We start from the raw sequence: 17,084 nt of genomic DNA on the forward strand, positions 1-17,084 counted from the left end.
TGCTACATTTGGTTTTGATATGATATCCTTAAGAAAAACACTCCTTTTGCAGAATCAGATTTGGTTAGAACTTAGGGCCATCTTACTGCTTAGTATAACTCCATATTGCTTATTAAATCAGTCCATTGAAATTCATGGTTAAGTTGATGCTAGGAAAATTAACCCAGTGTTCTCACTGTAATGTGATTTCTCATAGTATACATTCAGAAATATTTAAACTCTCAATGTTCAGTGAAACTCAGTATTTTTAGATCTATGTGGAAATCCATAATATTAGATTGCTTACTATTGATAGACCTCCAGGGGATATGTACAGTTTTTCATTGCCTGACTCCTGTTAGAATTGTTGGCAACACTTGAGAAATGTCTGGTCTTAATTTCTAAGTCTGTGAGTTTTTTATGTTGATGTGTGTTTAATAGTCATACACTGTTCATTGTCTAGTATTGAAGGCGCTTCTGGTGGTAAAGCTGAAGTCATCACGTGTGATGTGCTCTTGGTTTGCATTGGCCGACGACCCTTTACTCAGAATTTGGGACTAGAAGAGCTTGGAATTGAACTAGATCCTAGAGGTAGAATTCCAGTCAATACCAGATTCCAAACTAAAATTCCAAAGTAAGTTGGATAGTTATTGCATTTTCAAAAATGTTTTAATTTATTTCAGACACTGTTTTGAAAATCTGACTTTTGCCACGCTTAAAACATGCCATTGGCTTTGGGGAAGAATGGTAAACTTCTATGTGAAAACAAAACTAACGGAAGTTTTTCATTACCCAAAGACTAGAACCTGAACTCACAGATCTATGAAGAGCTGTATTTTATATACTTATCGGTTATTTAATAACTAGAGACTTTTATTTTTATTACCACGGCATGACTGAAGATGAGTGTCTGTGGTGGCCGAAGTTCACCATGTTTCTTTTCATCTGTGCGGTAGCATCTATGCTATTGGTGATGTGGTTGCTGGTCCGATGCTGGCTCACAAAGCGGAGGATGAAGGCATTATCTGTGTTGAAGGAATGGCTGGTGGCGCTGTGCACATTGACTACAACTGTGTCCCATCGGTGATTTACACGCACCCTGAAGTTGCTTGGGTTGGCAAATCAGAAGAGCAGTTGAAGGAAGAGGTAATTATCTTTTTTTTTTTTTTTTTTAAGTTTGTTTATTCTGAGAGAGATTGCAAAGCGAGTGGGAGAGGGGCAGAGAGAGGGGGTGAGAGAGAGAGAATCCCAAGCAGCCTCCGCACTATCAGCAAGAAGCCCGATGCGGGGCTTGAACTCACACCATGAGATCATGACCTGAGCCAAAGTTGGACGCTTAACCAACTGAGCCACCTAGGAGCCCCAAAAGAAGAGGTTATTCTGAATGCGAGGGTAGTTGTACTGTATAGCGTATGAACTGTGTTAATGACCCTGGTGGCTGAGAATCATTTTATTATTGCATTAATGCATTTTGAAATTATGTAGAAGTTATAGCTTCTATACTTTTCCCTTTGTTAGTAGCATAGAGGAGATCATTCACTTGCCTGTATTCAAATAGTAATTCCAGAGCTTTTTAATTTCCCTTGAAATATCCCCAGGTAGACTGGCATTTGCATTTGCTTATGTTTGTTCCCAAACTGTGTCTCATTAGCAAGAGGCTTTGGTCTTGCCTTCAACACGCTCTGAAGAATTGCCTTCTTGGGGCTTATTTTCTGAAGAAATGACGGATGGTTTCACCAATGGGAATGCGTTGTTTCAGAGTTGACATAGGTTTTCCTTTTCTGTCTCTCCCAGGGCATCGAGTACAAAGTCGGCAAGTTCCCCTTTGCTGCCAACAGCAGGGCGAAGACCAATGCTGACACAGATGGCCTGGTGAAGATTCTGGGACAGAAATCCACAGACAGGGTACTGGGAGCACATATTCTCGGGCCAGTGAGTATTCTAAGACCCCACATCCCATCGTGATTTCTGGAAAGCGTTGCTGTGTAGATGAATTTAAAACCATCTGCTGTTTACATCCTGAGTTTTTTATTTACCGGCAAACATTTGTGTGTGGTTTCTGATAAGGCAGCACTCAGTCTTGGCCGTCACATCATCAGCTTTCCATACCGCAACTAAGGTTATCCTTTTAAAACCTACACCAGGCCCTGGGCCTGCCTAACACTCTCCAGTGGCCCTTTTCAGCTTTGGGCTGTTATATCCAAGGCCCCACTAAATCTGGTCCTGTCTGCCTTTGACCTCATGTCTTCTCACTGTTGCCTTTTGCTCATTGATTCCCTGTCTTGTGGGCCTTCTCTTAGGTTGTTAACAGGCCAGTGTTGCCAGGTTAGAGCCCTTGGGCTTGGAGAACCTGTTGTCTGGAGAGCTGGGCCTCCCGGGCTTTGCATGAGTGGCTCCTACAAGGTCTCAGCTCACGTGGCGCCTCTGAGAGAAGCCTTTCCTACCACTGAATCTGAAGTATGGCCTCCCCCAAGGTATCCAGTGTAATCATGATGATAGGCCACTCGAGCGCTTACTCTGGAATACGTTTTTCTGAATACATTCAGTAACTTTAGTTTTCCCAATTCTGGGAGGTAGGAGTCACTGTTCCCATTTCTGAAGTGAATAAATGGAATGAAGCACACAGCATGAGCACTTAAGGTAGGAAGTGGTGGGATTTGAATCCAGGCCAGCCGGCTCCAGAGCCCAGGCCCTTAACTTCCGTGCCACCTTTTCTGTGAAGCTTTTCCTGACTGAGGCTTTGGTTAACTGCTGTAATAGCAAATCTTGTTAGCTTGTAGTTTTTGCCTTGGGACATAAACGACTTCTTGGTTTATTATTTTCAAGGGTGCTGGTGAGATGATAAATGAAGCCGCTCTTGCGTTGGAGTATGGAGCGTCCTGTGAAGATATAGCTAGAGTCTGCCACGCGCACCCGGTAATTACCAACAGTGTACGGAATAATGCCTACCTAGATTTTCGTCTCACCTGCAAATAATTTGCTTTGTAATTTGAAATTTCTTCCTTTGCAGACCTTATCAGAAGCATTTAGAGAAGCAAACCTGGCTGCATCATTTGGCAAATCAATCAACTTTTAAAATAGAAGATTCTATTTTTCTGAAATCTCCTGGGAGCTTTTGTAGAGGTCACATTTCTGAACAGGAAATGCTCACAGCTCCAAGAATTTCTAGGACTGAATTATGAAACTTTTGGAAGGTTTTAGTAAGTTTGGACGGAATGGAATAATCTCATCTATTTTAAATAAATTTAATATTTTGTTTCAGCACATTAATATTGGAGGAAGAAGCTACTTATAGTAGCTTCCTGGAACATTTTCTTCAACCCATATTTTCATGCTGTTTCTGAAAAATTCACCTTCACTACATTTATGTTATGTAGCTTTTAATCTCTGCTATTGTAAAGTTGGATTTACTTACATGGATGGAGCTGGAGGTAGGGTATGTGAACCAGCCGTGTTTGATGCAAGGTGATCAAGTTATTTTAAACTTGGTTTTCATATTGGAAACAGAGTTAGTCATTAGAATAAGGTTAAAATATGTATAAACCAAACCAGTGTAAATAAATGGTCTCTCACTTGTTTTATTTAATCCCCAAATTCTTACGGTTTAGAGGTAGAATGTTTAAATTTTTAAGGACCCACTGAGGTCTACAGTCTGTAGTTAGTTATCCAAATTAAGGAGGTACATCTGTGAAGTTCAAATATTAAATGAGGACTCATGTATTACAGCAGGGAATGAAAATCCAGAAATAAACAGTCTTAAATATACATTTACTGGTTGTTTTGAATGGATATCAAGATGGTCCTAGTTCTTCTCTGACTACCGCTAGTGTATATTCTTATTTCTCTTTATTGTTCCTTTTAGAGGCCCGGATGTATCTTTTTACCACACTGGGGGACAACTGTAAGGTCATTACCTTTACGTCTGTGTTAGTGATTCCAGCTCTATGTGGAACATAGACTTTTGGAGACATAGCATATTTAGTCTACTGTCTTCTATGGATTTCCAGTGTGTCCATGGCTGGGTAAATGACTATTTCTCTGTATTTGTTGACTTAATGTTTAAAATGGCCATTGCTTGGGGCGCCTGGCTGGCTTAGTCCACAGAGCATGTGACTCTCGACCTCATGGTTGTGAATTCGAGCCCCACACTGGGTGTAGAGGTTCCTTAAAATCTTTGAAGGAAAAAGTGAAATGGCCATTTCTCAAATAATTAAATGTTAAATGGGCTTTTGCATATTTTAACTAAATTTAAGTGTCATTTCAGATAAGTACTTCTTAAATTTAGGTAAGTGTATTCTGAAAAGGAAAAGAAACTATCTTGAAGTAGAAGAAATATGTAAACTAGATACTTGATTGCAATTTAAAGATCACAGTCTAAGGAACATTTAGAATGTAATCTATCAGCAGAAAGCTGTGTGGAGTAAGATACCGTCAGTATCTGGTTACTGAAAATGCTCAGTAGTCTTCAGGTTTTACTGGCATCACACACATAATGGGTCCCATCTCCCTTTTTCTTCCTACGTCCCGTAGTCGTAGATTGTGGTGCGGTCATTATGAATGTGACATCGTAAAGGCGCTGGGTTGTTACCTACCTCTGAAAACTAGGGAATTTGTCTTCAGTAGGCAGTTAACGTGACTAAAGTCCCGACTCCAAGTTTGTTGTCTTAGCTGGGGGCAGAGGCCAGCCAGAGGTCGGGCAGATTATATGTGCAGTTGGGTGGCCCTCCCCACTGTGCCATGCTCTTCTGGGGTTCTTTCTTCCTATTTCAGTTCTCCTCATTGCCCCAAACTCAGTCCTTCCGATTCTGTAACCAGAAAAACTTGGCTTCTGCCCAAGTTGCCACTCCCTGGGACCTACCCTCAAGTGAAAAGCCATTAAAAATGGGAATTACACCCAGTGCTGTTCTTGGTCACCTCCCTTGTACCTTCTGCCTGCTTCTGGTTGTTCTCCCGGCCCTGTACTTTTTAAAAATATGTGTGTATTTTGTCCAGAGTTTGCATTTGCTATTAGGAGGGTTGGCCTGATATGTGCTACTTTGCCATTATTGGAAATGACCTCTTGTGTCTTAAAATCTGAAATCCCTATCTTATGTGAAGTGCCAGTGTATTTAAACTTCAAAACCTGTCCCCTCCTCTAGGGAAAAAGTTTCTAATTAGGGAATAGTGAAATAGAATTTAATTTGAAGTCTTAGCTGTAGAAACAAAATGGTTACATATATCTAGGTGGGAACAGAGTTGTGGGTGTAAAACAAATTTTAAATATTCACTTATTAAGTTCTCAATATTTTCTTGGCTTGTGAAGGGTGTGACTCAGTTGTCCAGTTCATTGAGCTGATTAAAATGAGTGATTTCAAAGTGAGTCTTTAAACTGAAAAGGAATGAGTAGTAAACAAAGTACTTAAAATTAAGGAAAGAGAACAGTTGCTCTAGTAGATGATGAGGTGAAACTACTGTGCTAGGTATTGGGATCTCTACCTAAAGAAAAATGACATCATTGCCTTGAGGGAGGAAGTTGCCTTATTGTTTGAATTAGGTGCGTTTAGCTTCTGTTCGGGCCTAGCTTCAAACGCAGCTGTGTCGTGTGTGGGGGTGGCTGGTAGTGGTACACGGCCATGGCCTTGCTGTAACGAGAATGTGTGAGAAAACCACTTGGGGCCTGTTGTTACCCAGCTAGCTCGGCTGTGAAGTTGACGCAGGTCTGGCGGTACTCCCGCTATTTTCTTTAGTGTGTGGAATGGTCGTCCTGTGATTGTTTTGGCCTCACCTGCAGATTGCCGTGGAGAATCTTGAGTCTGTGAAATCTAATAAAGAACAATATAAAGGTGAGCACTTCCAGCACCCGTTTGTACTGTGCCCTGCTCAGCTGGCGGGAACAATGTTTATATCCGGCTGCATACGCTTTAAACCCTCCCCTCACCATCTGCAGTAGGGCCGGGATGGCTAGCCCTTAAAAGCCACAATTTACCCTCCTCATTCTCTAAAAATTGCCTTCTGTTCTCTTTCCCAGACCGAGGAGTATTTAGAGGAGTTTCGGAGATTGGATTTCCTGAGCAGCCATTGAAATGGTGAAGGTGGTTCAGGCTGTAGCCTTTCTCCTCCCCTCCACTTGGGAGTCCCACGGGGAGGTGATTTCGGGGGCAGATTTGTGGAGGATATTGACGTAGCAGACAGATTACAGCCTGTTTACAGACAAAACAGAAATCGGGGTCCCAGAGGCAAGTGGCTTGTTTATAAATCCATCTGTACATTGAAAATGTTTTTGGTTAAAGGGATTCCTGAACACTAAATCAGTAAAACAACGTGAGAAGAATACTCAGTATAGATTTATACAAAAGCACTGTACTTTATTTAACTCCATACAAAATGTGGTGATTAAAAACATTAAATAGGTAATCAGTTTTACTTTTGAAGATCATTGTCAGTTTTTAAAATGTAGCTATTTTACTTTGGTCACCTCAGCCACCTTGCAGCCCTTTGTTACAAGCAGGTGCTGTAAACAGCAACTTTCTGGCTTATATCCTGGAGGAGCGAACGGACTTCTCCTTCCAGTCTTACTAATTCTTGAGCTTTATCTTCTAAATATTTTTGATTGTCCTCATATTTTCTTTCTAAATCTGTGGGAGAGAAAAAGAAAAAAGTCTGAGCAATTTATTCTAGGTTGACCTCAATCTAACAGTGCTCGTTGGATTTCCACCTTTTAAATAGAAGAAACTTTACGGGTGTCCTTATTGTTAAATACGTCCCGAAAGCACGAGCCTAAGCCCTACCTTTCAGGAGCTGCAGTTTGCTGTTTGCTTGAGCCAAAAGTGTTTTTGCTTCATTTTGTAGCATTTCAGCTTTTCTTCTGGCATCAGCTGACTCTTCAGTTTTTTGGGCAATTAATTTTTCTACTTTCTTATACTTTTCATCAACTTCACCATCCAGAGCCTGTAGTTCCATCGAGACACAAAGAGGTGATAAATGTAATCTCAGACATCAAGAGCCTAGTGTAATTGGAGCAAGCTTGGAACCGTACTCAGGCGTTGAGCTATTCAGTGTAAATATGTTGAAAATATTGTGGAACAGTGAAATTAAATATAACACCAACATGAGTTTTTAAACTCACGTGTGGAGTTGTAAGCAGGTCTCTAGGGCTAAGCCTTTAGGTTAGCACTTTTCTGGAGATGTTATAGGACAGTTATATGGAGGTAGAGAAGTATATTTTTCTCTAAAGTAGATTTGCTGAGATCTAATCACTTAGATCTCAGACAAGGGCCATCTGGATCTGGACCCGGGTGCGTAGAGAGTTAAGGAAGGATAGGGGAGACTAGCATGCACACAGGGCACAGGGGTGGGCGAGGAGCTGTGAAACTGAAAAGGCACCACAAGTGCTGCTTTTGGGGAACACGGTTCCAACAACAGCCATTTGATAGAGGGATTTCATTTCAGGGTTTTGTTCTTACTGTAATCAAGTGCTATATTTTTGCAAAAATGCTCTGTAAAGACTGCTTGAGAGATTTATGCTCTCAGAGCTGCAAGAAAGTACAAACCATGACAGAAAAATGAACAGGACAGAACACTTTTCTCACTGTTTTGTTCTCTTCCCTAACCAGACGTCAAGGGTTGAATGCTCCCCTCAGAAGTTTAAAAGGTTCCTTTGGAGAGAGACATTTGCCCACTAAACATGTTTTCAGTGATAACTTGGCTTCTAATGACAAATGGGAATCCTAGGAGACCTTCTCTGCAAAATACAGCACCTTCCAGCGAGAAGAAGGGGTGAGGTTTAGTTCCCTGCCAGCTGTTCTGGTGTGAACCCCTTAAGCTTTTTCTACCCTGCTTTTAAAGGCCAGGTAATTACGCCATAAAGTACAAGCTCAGTACGCCGGTTTTAAGACTTCTGCCCCTGGGGAGCCTGCATGGCTCAGTCGGTTGATTTCAGCTCAGGTCATGATCTCACACAGTTTGTGATACTGAGCCCTGTGGCAGGCCTTGCACTGACGGCGTGGAGCTTGCTTGGGATTCCCTCTCTCTAAATCAAACAGTTAAATAATAAAAGACTCCCCCCCCCCCCCCCAAGTTACTTTCATTTTTCTGCACCCTTATCCAAGTTTGGATATGAGGGCTTAGGTCACGCTTACTGGACACTTCCCTATCCACTCCCACCCTTTCCATCTGTGCCTCTAAAGACTGTTGTTTCAAAACCGGTCACTTGGGATGTTTCTGATAGGTCCACATCCCTTACGAATCCCAGGGAAGGCGGTTGAGGAGGCTTATTGCTCCTTTACAAAACACAGCTGTGAAGTCACAAGGATTTACTTGCCTTCTTAACATCATCCGCACTTTGTTTCACGGTGTATACTACTTTCTCAATATATTCTGCCTCCCCAGAGTTCTGGGCAGCCTTCCGTTTCAGTTCTTCCACATTCCTCTCAAGCTCGCTGATGCGCTGGGAGGCATTGAGCAAGTTCTCCTCCGAAGCCGCTGTTTCCGACTCAATCTACAAGTACAATGTCAGTCACCCAGCAAGCCATCAGTAAGCAGTAGGACGTGCTATGAATACGAGTTTACAGGAAGATTAAAAGGCCACTCTGCCGTTTCACTTTAGACCAAAAGGAAAATATAGTTTCAGGAAAGCTTATATAAAGTGCCCATCTTTATTCTTAATTCTGATGATCTAGGCTGAAATTAATGTAAAATTCTTCACCGAACCACCCCCAGACAGCTTGATGTGTTGAGAAAGCATTTTAAGGACACCTGCAAACTTTGGCAAAACAATGTTCACAAATAAGCAGATGTGAGGAAAAGGATTGCCACATAAATTTCCAAATTACTGTGGGTGGGAAAATGAGTACTCCCAAGTCACCTTTAGTTTTTCCTGTCAGCCCTAAATATTAAACTCCAAGGGGCACCCGGGTGGCTCAGTTAAGCGTCTGACTCCGCTTAGGTCATGATCTCACAGTTCATGAGTTTGAGCACCCCCCCCCCCCCCCCCGAACTCTGCTGTCAGTACAGAGCCTGCTTTGGATCCTCTGTCCCCCTCTTTCTGCCCCTCCCCTGCTCCCACGTGTACTCTCACAAAATAAACATTAAAATATATTAAACTCTAGTGGAGCTCATGGGTCTTCAGCAACTACCTGGAAAGTTGAGTGTTTTCAGGTAAGGCAGACCAGGAATGTTTCTGAAAACTTAAAAGTTACTGTAGGACCGTGAGAGGTCATGTAGTCTGGGGAAGTGACAGCTGGAACCTATAAATACTCAAAGTCATTTAGGAAAATCTATTTGGGTAACTGGTGAGGGTCCACATGTGATTGCTTTTCAAAGAATAATCAATGAACATCAATTTTTAACAGCTAGCCCAAGTAAGTAGTATGACCCATGACTGAAGAACCAATTTCACGGAGCACCATAGAATTAGGTCTGAATAATAGTGTCATAACTAAACTAAGGAGTCACTGTGGATACATGGTAAAATTTGTAGGTATTTCATTCCAAATGATTCTTAACCTAAAAGCTCACCTATTAATTAACATAAAAGTATTCTTAGAGTATAGTTCTTAGAGGGTAAGCTCTATAGTTTTAAAGGAGTGAATAGTTTTTGACAACCTTTCATTAATAGCATAGTTTAGAGTTGCTTTTTCTTTCTTATTCTTAACCTAAAGTGCTTCCTGTCCCCCAGGGACCCCAGAAAAACAAAACCAGTTTTCACTTATATCATCAAGCCAAATATCCCACGTATGATTTGATTAAATCCAAACTTAGTAATTTTTTTTTTTTATCAAGTCACCTAAATTAAAGTTCATTAAAATGATAACAGCACAGTGAGAAATTTGAAAAACCCTAGAGATAGAAAAGTCAGAATAATCAAAGAGAACGTAGTCTGGTGGGAAAGTGTCATAATTTTTTTCTACATTTGAACAAGTGGCCTGAAGAAAGGGCCTTTTGTTTACTCAAAATTAAGAAGGAAATGTGGCTGAAGGAACTGTCGAGTCTCAAGAACGATACAGTAGGGGAAGACAGGTTTGTATCAACCAATGGTAAGAAAAGCAGGTTGAAAAACCACCTCCTAGGTTTTAAACATTATGGGTTGTTGGCTTGAGAAGGGCTGACTAATAGCATCCAATTTCAAAATATATTCTGAGAAGATGTGTAGGGATCACCTGAGTCCACTTTTTCCTCCATCTATTAAAAAAAAATTTTTTTAATGTTTATTTAGAGGGAGAGAGAGAGAAAGAGTATGAGTCGGGGAGAGAAAGAGTGTGAGATAGGGAGAGACAAAATCTGAAGCAGGCTCCAGGCTCTGAGCTGTCAGCACAGAGCTTGATGTGGGGCTCAAACCCACAGATTGTGAGATCATGACCTGAGCTGATATCAGATGCTTAACTGACTAAGCCATTCAGATGCCCCCCACCTCATCAATTTTGAGATCCTGGTCTTAAGTATGTAGGTTACTTTTGGGCTGCTTTATAGCAGAATGAGTTTTCTAAAACTAAATTTGGAAATTAATACTATCCTTCATACTATTAAATAGAATCCTTGAACAGGAGACAAAAATATACACTATCTTCCTTAGGCTTTTTGTAGGGGTGAACGTAAAGGGGGCCCTCATGTGCCAGTGTCTTCAGGGTCTTTTTTCCCCCCCTGAAAACACTTTTAGCATCTGTGCTGAGGGAGTAGTTCAGATTTATGTAAATTAGAGGAATCCTTTAGTGTTTAGTTGTAATGGTTTTCATGTAACTGTCAAATGCACTTTGGTAGGGTTTATGTGCCTGTTTTCTCCCACGTACAGCAAGGATCGTACCGAAGTCAGCAGGTTCTGGGTTCCCTGGATGTCTTCATCTGCTTGTTTAATTGCTTTCTCTGCTGCAATCTGGGCCTTTTCTGCTTCCTCCAGAGCCTCCTTGACCATGTCTGCAGTGACTTTAACATCAGTTGCACTTTTGCTGAGGAAAAGAATGAGACAATCTATGTGAAAAAGTACTTCCTCTCGGGGCATTTAAAAATACCTTTCTTTCCAAGAACAGCCTTTTTGGAATCAATCAGAGGGACTCATACATGTCACACTTAGAAATTTCACTGGTTGAAGAAATCCCTTTTACTCCCTGCTAGATACACAAAATAAACCCCCTAAATGCCACAACGTCTTCAGATACCTGGCTCTTTTAGCTTCTTCTAGCAACATCTCCGCTCTGGCAATGTCAGCAGCGCTTTGCTGTAGAATAACCTCTACTTGAGAAAGGCTTTCAACTCGCTCCCGAATGTCTTCTGTCAAGTTCTGTAACTGCTCTGGGGTGCTGGGCATTTCCATTTTCAGCACTTCGTTAGCAACTGCTTCAATGCTGTCCAAATCAGCACTATCCTCTGTCAAAAGCAAAGATGTCCCCATAAAGAGGTGAAAGTCACAGATGGTTAACTTAGTCACTTCTGGTCACCCACCAGGTGAAGAGCATTCTGGGGCGACATCAAGACATACACATAGTCTGTTTAAGAACTTCTAGTCTCGTTGAGTAGTTACACATGGAAAAGTTAACTACTAGAATTTGCCCGTAGGCTGAGAAAGGAAAGTCTTCGTGGGGGATGAGGAACTGATCAAGTTTTGAAGGATAATAGGATTTGGAAGGAGAGAGAGGGACATCTTTGGATGGAGAGACTGGGCTGAGCATGTCATGTGAAAGTCAAACAGTGAATGGTCCTGATTACAGAAAAGAGGACCCCAGGATGTACATCTGGGACTCGATTCTAAAAGGCAATGAAAACTTTTAGTTGGGGTTGGAAGAATAGCCAGGAGACTATTATAAATGCAGATGTAAGGAACTCCTATTCCTTGTACAAATGATCTGAATTTTGGAAATTACCAAAAAGGGGAAAATCCAGTCAGAAGCAAGAGAATCAGATTGTGTATTATCAAAGAAGCCAAAGGATTTCAAATGTCAAATGTGAAAGGTGGTCGAAAAAATGCTCAAGAGGTTAAGCTTTAAATAGGTCACTGATTGAAGGTTTTTTGATTTTCTTTTTCACTGTTAATATAAAAATGGACCCCCTAAGGATTTGAGCACAGGAAAATATTTGATCAAGCGATGGCTTCCACAGGATGTTTCATAAGATACCCGTAGGATATCACTGGCTCCTTTCTTATTCCCCATTTTCCTGCTAACAGAATACTGATTTTGTTCAGGCACCTACCTCTAAGGTAAGGTAAACCTAGCAACTCAAGAGTTAAATGCAGATTGGCATGCCAATTAGGGTAATCCCATTCTGTTTGCCAGTGACATTTCTGCATCGGCATGGGATGCATTTCTGGCCAGTGAGATTATGGAGAGGACTGCTCACCGCTTCTGGGGAAGATTTCCTCCCTTTAAAAAAGGTACAGTGGGAATAGGTGGGGTCTCCTTCCATTAGATATTATTGAGTATTTATGTGAAGTCTGAAATTTTGGCAGCCACCTTGTAACCAGGAGGAGCCAGCCTGACAGCAAACCTGATATTCTTACTCCCTGGGTCCCAGAACCATGGAGCTATCCTACTACTGAACTTGTTATGTGATATAATATGCATCTCTATTGATTAAGTCCATTTCACTTAAAAGTTTTGTGTAACTAGAAGCCAAAACCTACCTTACTAGTAACACTTAGATGGTTGACCAGAAACATGCGCTGAACCACCAATTCTAGAGATTTTCTTCCTCTAGATACAACGCTAAGGGATAGAGGTAACCATAAATACAAGATCCTGTAAATGACAGGATTACAACGCTTTGCAGGCAATGTCAAAATAAGCCACTATTCTAAGGATCTAGTGACATTCTATGTAATCTAGAACAGATTCCAAATTCAGTTCTCACACTATGGGTTTGAATTCCCGATTTCCTACTTGGGTTTCCCATCTGTGTCTGCACAACATCAGAGATTACTTACGTGCACATAAGCTTAAGAAATGCCAACATTTGTTAACATGAACTTTGTTTTGGTTTGGGAAATGTTACTTTTTATTCCCAAGCAGAAATTGATGTTATCTAAAACGCAGACCTGAATCCTGGTCTCTCAAACACAGACTCTTAGAAAACAGTTTTTAGGGGTGCTGTGGCTCAGCCAGGTAGGTAGGTGTCCAACTTTAGCTCAGGTCATGGTCTCATGGTTTGGGTTGTGGGTTCCAGCACTGCACTGCACTGGTTTCTCAGCACAGAGCCTGCTTCAGGTCCTATGTCCCGACCTCTCTCTCTGCCCCTCCCCTGCTCGTGCACTAGCGCTCTCTCTCTCTCAAAAATAAACATTTTTTAAAAATGGCTTATAGAAGCCTGACAAAAGTTAAAAAAAGTAAATAAAACCAGTTTTTATATTCCAAGATAGGAAGAAATATCTAAAAGTAAAATGAAAATAACTCCTTACGGGTCAAAAAGTTTCGGATTTGCTTGATCAGATTTCTCAGGTCCTCATTGCTCTTGTCCACTTTTTCTTTGGTGGCATTGGTTTTCTGCAGAACATCCTGAGCATTTTGTTTTGCCTCGTCTGCCCTCAGTTTCGCTTCAGAGACCTAAATAGGAGGAATAAATTACCCAGGGAACAGCTTCACTCTTTCTAAAGCAGACCAGAATACTATAAATGGTCCAGAAAATGATGCTGAGAAACTATGCATTTGGAATCCGGGCTTTTAAAAACAAATGCCTTTTCATTCAACCGCAGTGTATCCCCATAGAGGCTGGAAGTACTCAGTATACAGATTGCTACATGATAGTCTTCTACAGACAGGACTACGATATAAACATTTGTTCTAATGTGTTTAACTCCTCCAGAACATCTGGTGGCCTATAAAATATTTTTTGGGGGGTACCAATATAAATATTTCAGTTAACTTTGTCACTTTGGAAAAATCAATGCTCAGTTCGTTGCTCGGGATGAGATTTTTACAGCACAGCTGAATGTATTCAGAAGACTGGCCCCCTGGTCAGTAACAGAATTATCTCAGATTACAGTCAGGAGGAGAAAGCACGTTCCTAAATCATCTCTGAACAAAACCGCCTCGTGTATTTCCCTGACCTCACAAAAACTTGAACTTTCCTATTTGATGGTGACACTCGCTTTTCATTTTACCATTTAGAACCGATTTCTCCCCTCCCGATCCTCCTCCAGTCAGTCACTGCGAGCAAACGCCAGGGCCGTCGGCCTAATTACCATCTTGGAGAGCTGCTCCACCTCGGCCAGGGCGCTCAGGACATCGCGGTCAAAGTCCATGGCTTTCTGCCAGGCACTGTGGGCGACCGTGACCAGGCCGCCGCAGCCGGGTCCCCCACACTTCTTCTCTCCTTCGTCAGTCCTGCAGTTCGGGCCGCCACACTCGGTCTCGGAACAAGAGGCCCCTGGAGGCGTCCCACAGGTCTGCAATGAGCCAAGAGGCAGGCACGAGCCTTCAGAGAGGGAGTCTGCAACAGCTGTGCAGGGCCTGGGTGGCCCGGGGGGCCCCAGAGAACATGTAGGTGGTCCTCAGCAAGGGTGCTGGAGAACACAGTGTTCAGGATGGAGAGAGGAGCCGAGAGCTCAGGAATCATGGCCAGGGAAGCCATGAAAACTTAGGATGCTTCGACAATCAATACCTCCTGCCCTGATGAACTGGAATAGCATGTGGGTGCTGTGTGGGGTGCAAATGTTATCTGCTGGGTCAAGTTGAAATCTGCCCAACATGGGAGCCAAAGAGTGCTTCCCCTTGATCCTAGACCATTGGATTAAAACAACAAGAGGTATTAAACTTTTTTAGACCTGGCATCTGGTCTGCTTTGGTCAATAGGGTGACATAAAAGGCCCATTATCTGGCCTTTTAGTACCTTCAAATCTGGGGAAGACAGGCTCACTGTGCATAAAACAGCCAAGAATAGGTCAGGTACTATCAGGAAGAAGGAAAGCAGAGGAGAGACGACTGACGGCTGCAGCTGTAGTTGGGGAAGGATGTCCTTGCTGTCTGGTGGGGTTAGAGCAGGGCAAGTGGGGGAACATTCCAGACATGAGAGGAAAACAGAAAACAGCAGGGGCAAAGGTGGATTTCACTTTTACAAAAAGCAACCCCCCATAATCCTCTGTCCCCAGACTTCTCCTCTTCCTCACCTACCAGAAACTTCCAAGGATCAGGGCCTGGCCACTGCATGCACATGCACACTGATAAATTACAAGTCTGCTGTGTGATGGGAAAGGCTGAGCAGGGAGCAAACTGCAGAACCGTCCTCTCATATTGAAAAGAGGCAGTGAGAAGCAGGTAATGCTCCCAAACAAGGAAGGTATTCTTTTTAAGAAATAAAGTAGGTTTTGAATAGTCAACTCCTTAGACTAATAATTTTCTGGTACTTATAATCCCATTAGATCTCAAATTAGCGAATAGTTTTGGGGCACCTGGCTGGTTCCGTCAGTTAAGTGTCCTACCTACTTCAGCTCAGGTCATGATCTCACAGTCTGTGGGTTCGAGCCCCGCATCGGGAGCCTGCTTCAGATTCTGTATTTCCCTCTCTCTCTCTGCACCACCCCCCTCCCCCCCGCTTGCGCTCTCTCTCAAAATACTTAAAAAAATAAGTCTTTCATGTAGCTGGCTTACAGAACATAAAATGCTTCAGAAAACAGTTTATTCTGCATTGCCATAGGAGAACATGAGCCGTAATCAAGAAGAGAAGCAGAAGGCCTCAGGGAGGCCTTCTAAAAACAACCTACGACACCCTAGGAGATCTGTTCTATTTCAACCCTGCAAGCAGGAAAAAAACCAGATGCAAAAACAAAGAACTGAAGGTACTCAAAAAACACAAAGGGACAAAAACCTCTCTACCCAAGAAATACCAGTATGGAACCTGTAAAGGGAGATCTCATAGGAGAATTAAATACCTGCAGTGAGCGAACAGAAGCCAACTCATCCCTGGGCAGTTCACCCAATGGAAAAGCAGGTACCAGGAAGGGCCCCCATTCGTATGGCCTGATCAGGCAAGGGACCCTTCACGCCCTCCCTTCCTAGACACCTGTTGCAACAAGCAAACCTCCTTTAGCATGATCAGCTGCTTTCATTTTAGTTTGCGGAGATTTTATCTGTGATTACTGGTTTTTACTAGAATTTGTAACGTAGGACTCAATCCTGGAAGGAAAGAGAGAATTGGCATTTCACGCCTATATGTAGTGACTTTGTGCCCTGTGAAGTTTACACGTTGCTCTGGGCCTCGATTTTTCTAATAAGCCACGACAGGAGTGATCCGCCTTACTCCCTCTTTCCACTAAATGCTATGACGCTTAATAATCTATCACCTTGTAGGCATCCATTACGTTGGGCACAATAGTCATGACAGCGTGTTTTTGCCAATTTCAGAGACAGTGAGATGGGGGGAAGGTGAGGAGGCCAGGAGGGAAGGGACTTGCACTAAAACCAAATCGTAAGGAAGCCTGAACCATTCGCGGTCTTCTGTGCACCACCTGCCTCCTGCTTTCTACTGTTCCTAATCTAAGAGAGCACAAGCCTGAGTCTATAAACAATACGCTCCAAATTCTCCCAATAGGTATCCTTCCATGAAAAATGGTAAAGAAGCAAGGGAAGAAAACAGGCAGAGTTTGGCTTTTTTTGGCCCTCTGCCAGATATTCATTAAACTCACTCCTCAATTTCATTTGGCTCCGGAGTTACTTTTTAAAAGCTTCTGGGAAATGAATCTACTTTCGAGGTTGGTCTCAAGGTTAATCTTCACCAGGTAAAGTTACTGGAACAAAGGAACATTTTTAATTTACACCCAGGGAAAAAATTCTTTTGCTCCTTTAATTTTTTTGAAGAAGCCCCACCCCCCACCCCCGCCCCCAAATATTCTTGAATGGCTCCACTGTGAAGGAGTTTGCATTTGGAATCAGAACTACGTGAAAAAGGGAGCACCTGGGTGGCTCAGTTGGTTAAGTGTCCGACCTCGGCTCAGGTCATGATCTCGCAGCTCGTGAGTTCGAGCCCCATGTCGGGTTCTGTGCTGACAGCTCAGAGCCTGGAGCCTGCTTCGGATTCTGTGTCTCCCTCCCTCTCTGCCCCTCCCCCGCTGTCTCTTGAAAATGAATAAACCTTCAAAAAAAATAATAAAGAACTATGTGAAAAAAAAATGTCTACAGTTTAAAAAAGGTTAAAATCTGAATAAGAAG

The 17,084-nt window shown here is 42.4% G+C and overlaps 2 protein-coding genes across 3 annotated transcripts in view; one reads left to right on the top strand and one right to left on the bottom strand.

Annotated features, from left to right (window-relative positions):
* Positions 1-3,746, top strand: part of DLD (dihydrolipoamide dehydrogenase) — a 34,944-nt gene extending 31,198 nt beyond the window's left edge. The window contains exons 10-14 of the mRNA XM_015078721.3: positions 443-613; positions 936-1,125; positions 1,774-1,911; positions 2,806-2,895; positions 2,990-3,746. Of these exons, the coding sequence (XP_014934207.1) occupies positions 443-613; positions 936-1,125; positions 1,774-1,911; positions 2,806-2,895; positions 2,990-3,055 (655 nt within the window). The 3' untranslated portion in view covers positions 3,056-3,746. The remainder of the gene's footprint in view (positions 1-442; positions 614-935; positions 1,126-1,773; positions 1,912-2,805; positions 2,896-2,989) is intronic.
* Positions 3,747-6,298: 2,552 nt separating this feature from the next.
* The window catches only part of LAMB1 (laminin subunit beta 1), a 74,116-nt gene continuing 63,330 nt past the window's right edge, over positions 6,299-17,084 (bottom strand). The window contains exons 27-33 of one of the 2 annotated variants that reach the window (XM_027071664.2): positions 14,123-14,326; positions 13,340-13,484; positions 11,109-11,316; positions 10,757-10,898; positions 8,279-8,455; positions 6,747-6,906; positions 6,299-6,593 (exon numbers count right to left, since the gene is read on the bottom strand). In XM_027071664.2, coding sequence (XP_026927465.2) covers positions 6,457-6,593; positions 6,747-6,906; positions 8,279-8,455; positions 10,757-10,898; positions 11,109-11,316; positions 13,340-13,484; positions 14,123-14,326 — 1,173 coding nt within the window. In that variant the 3' untranslated portion in view covers positions 6,299-6,456. Of the gene's footprint in view, positions 6,594-6,746; positions 8,456-10,756; positions 10,899-11,108; positions 11,317-13,339; positions 13,485-14,122; positions 14,327-17,084 lie in introns of both variants that reach the window. The other variant, XR_008296908.1, reaches the window with a different exon arrangement.

The sequence above is a fragment of the Acinonyx jubatus genome, chromosome A2 (assembly GCF_027475565.1).
Source record: "Acinonyx jubatus isolate Ajub_Pintada_27869175 chromosome A2, VMU_Ajub_asm_v1.0, whole genome shotgun sequence".
Taxonomy (NCBI): domain Eukaryota; kingdom Metazoa; phylum Chordata; class Mammalia; order Carnivora; family Felidae; genus Acinonyx; species Acinonyx jubatus.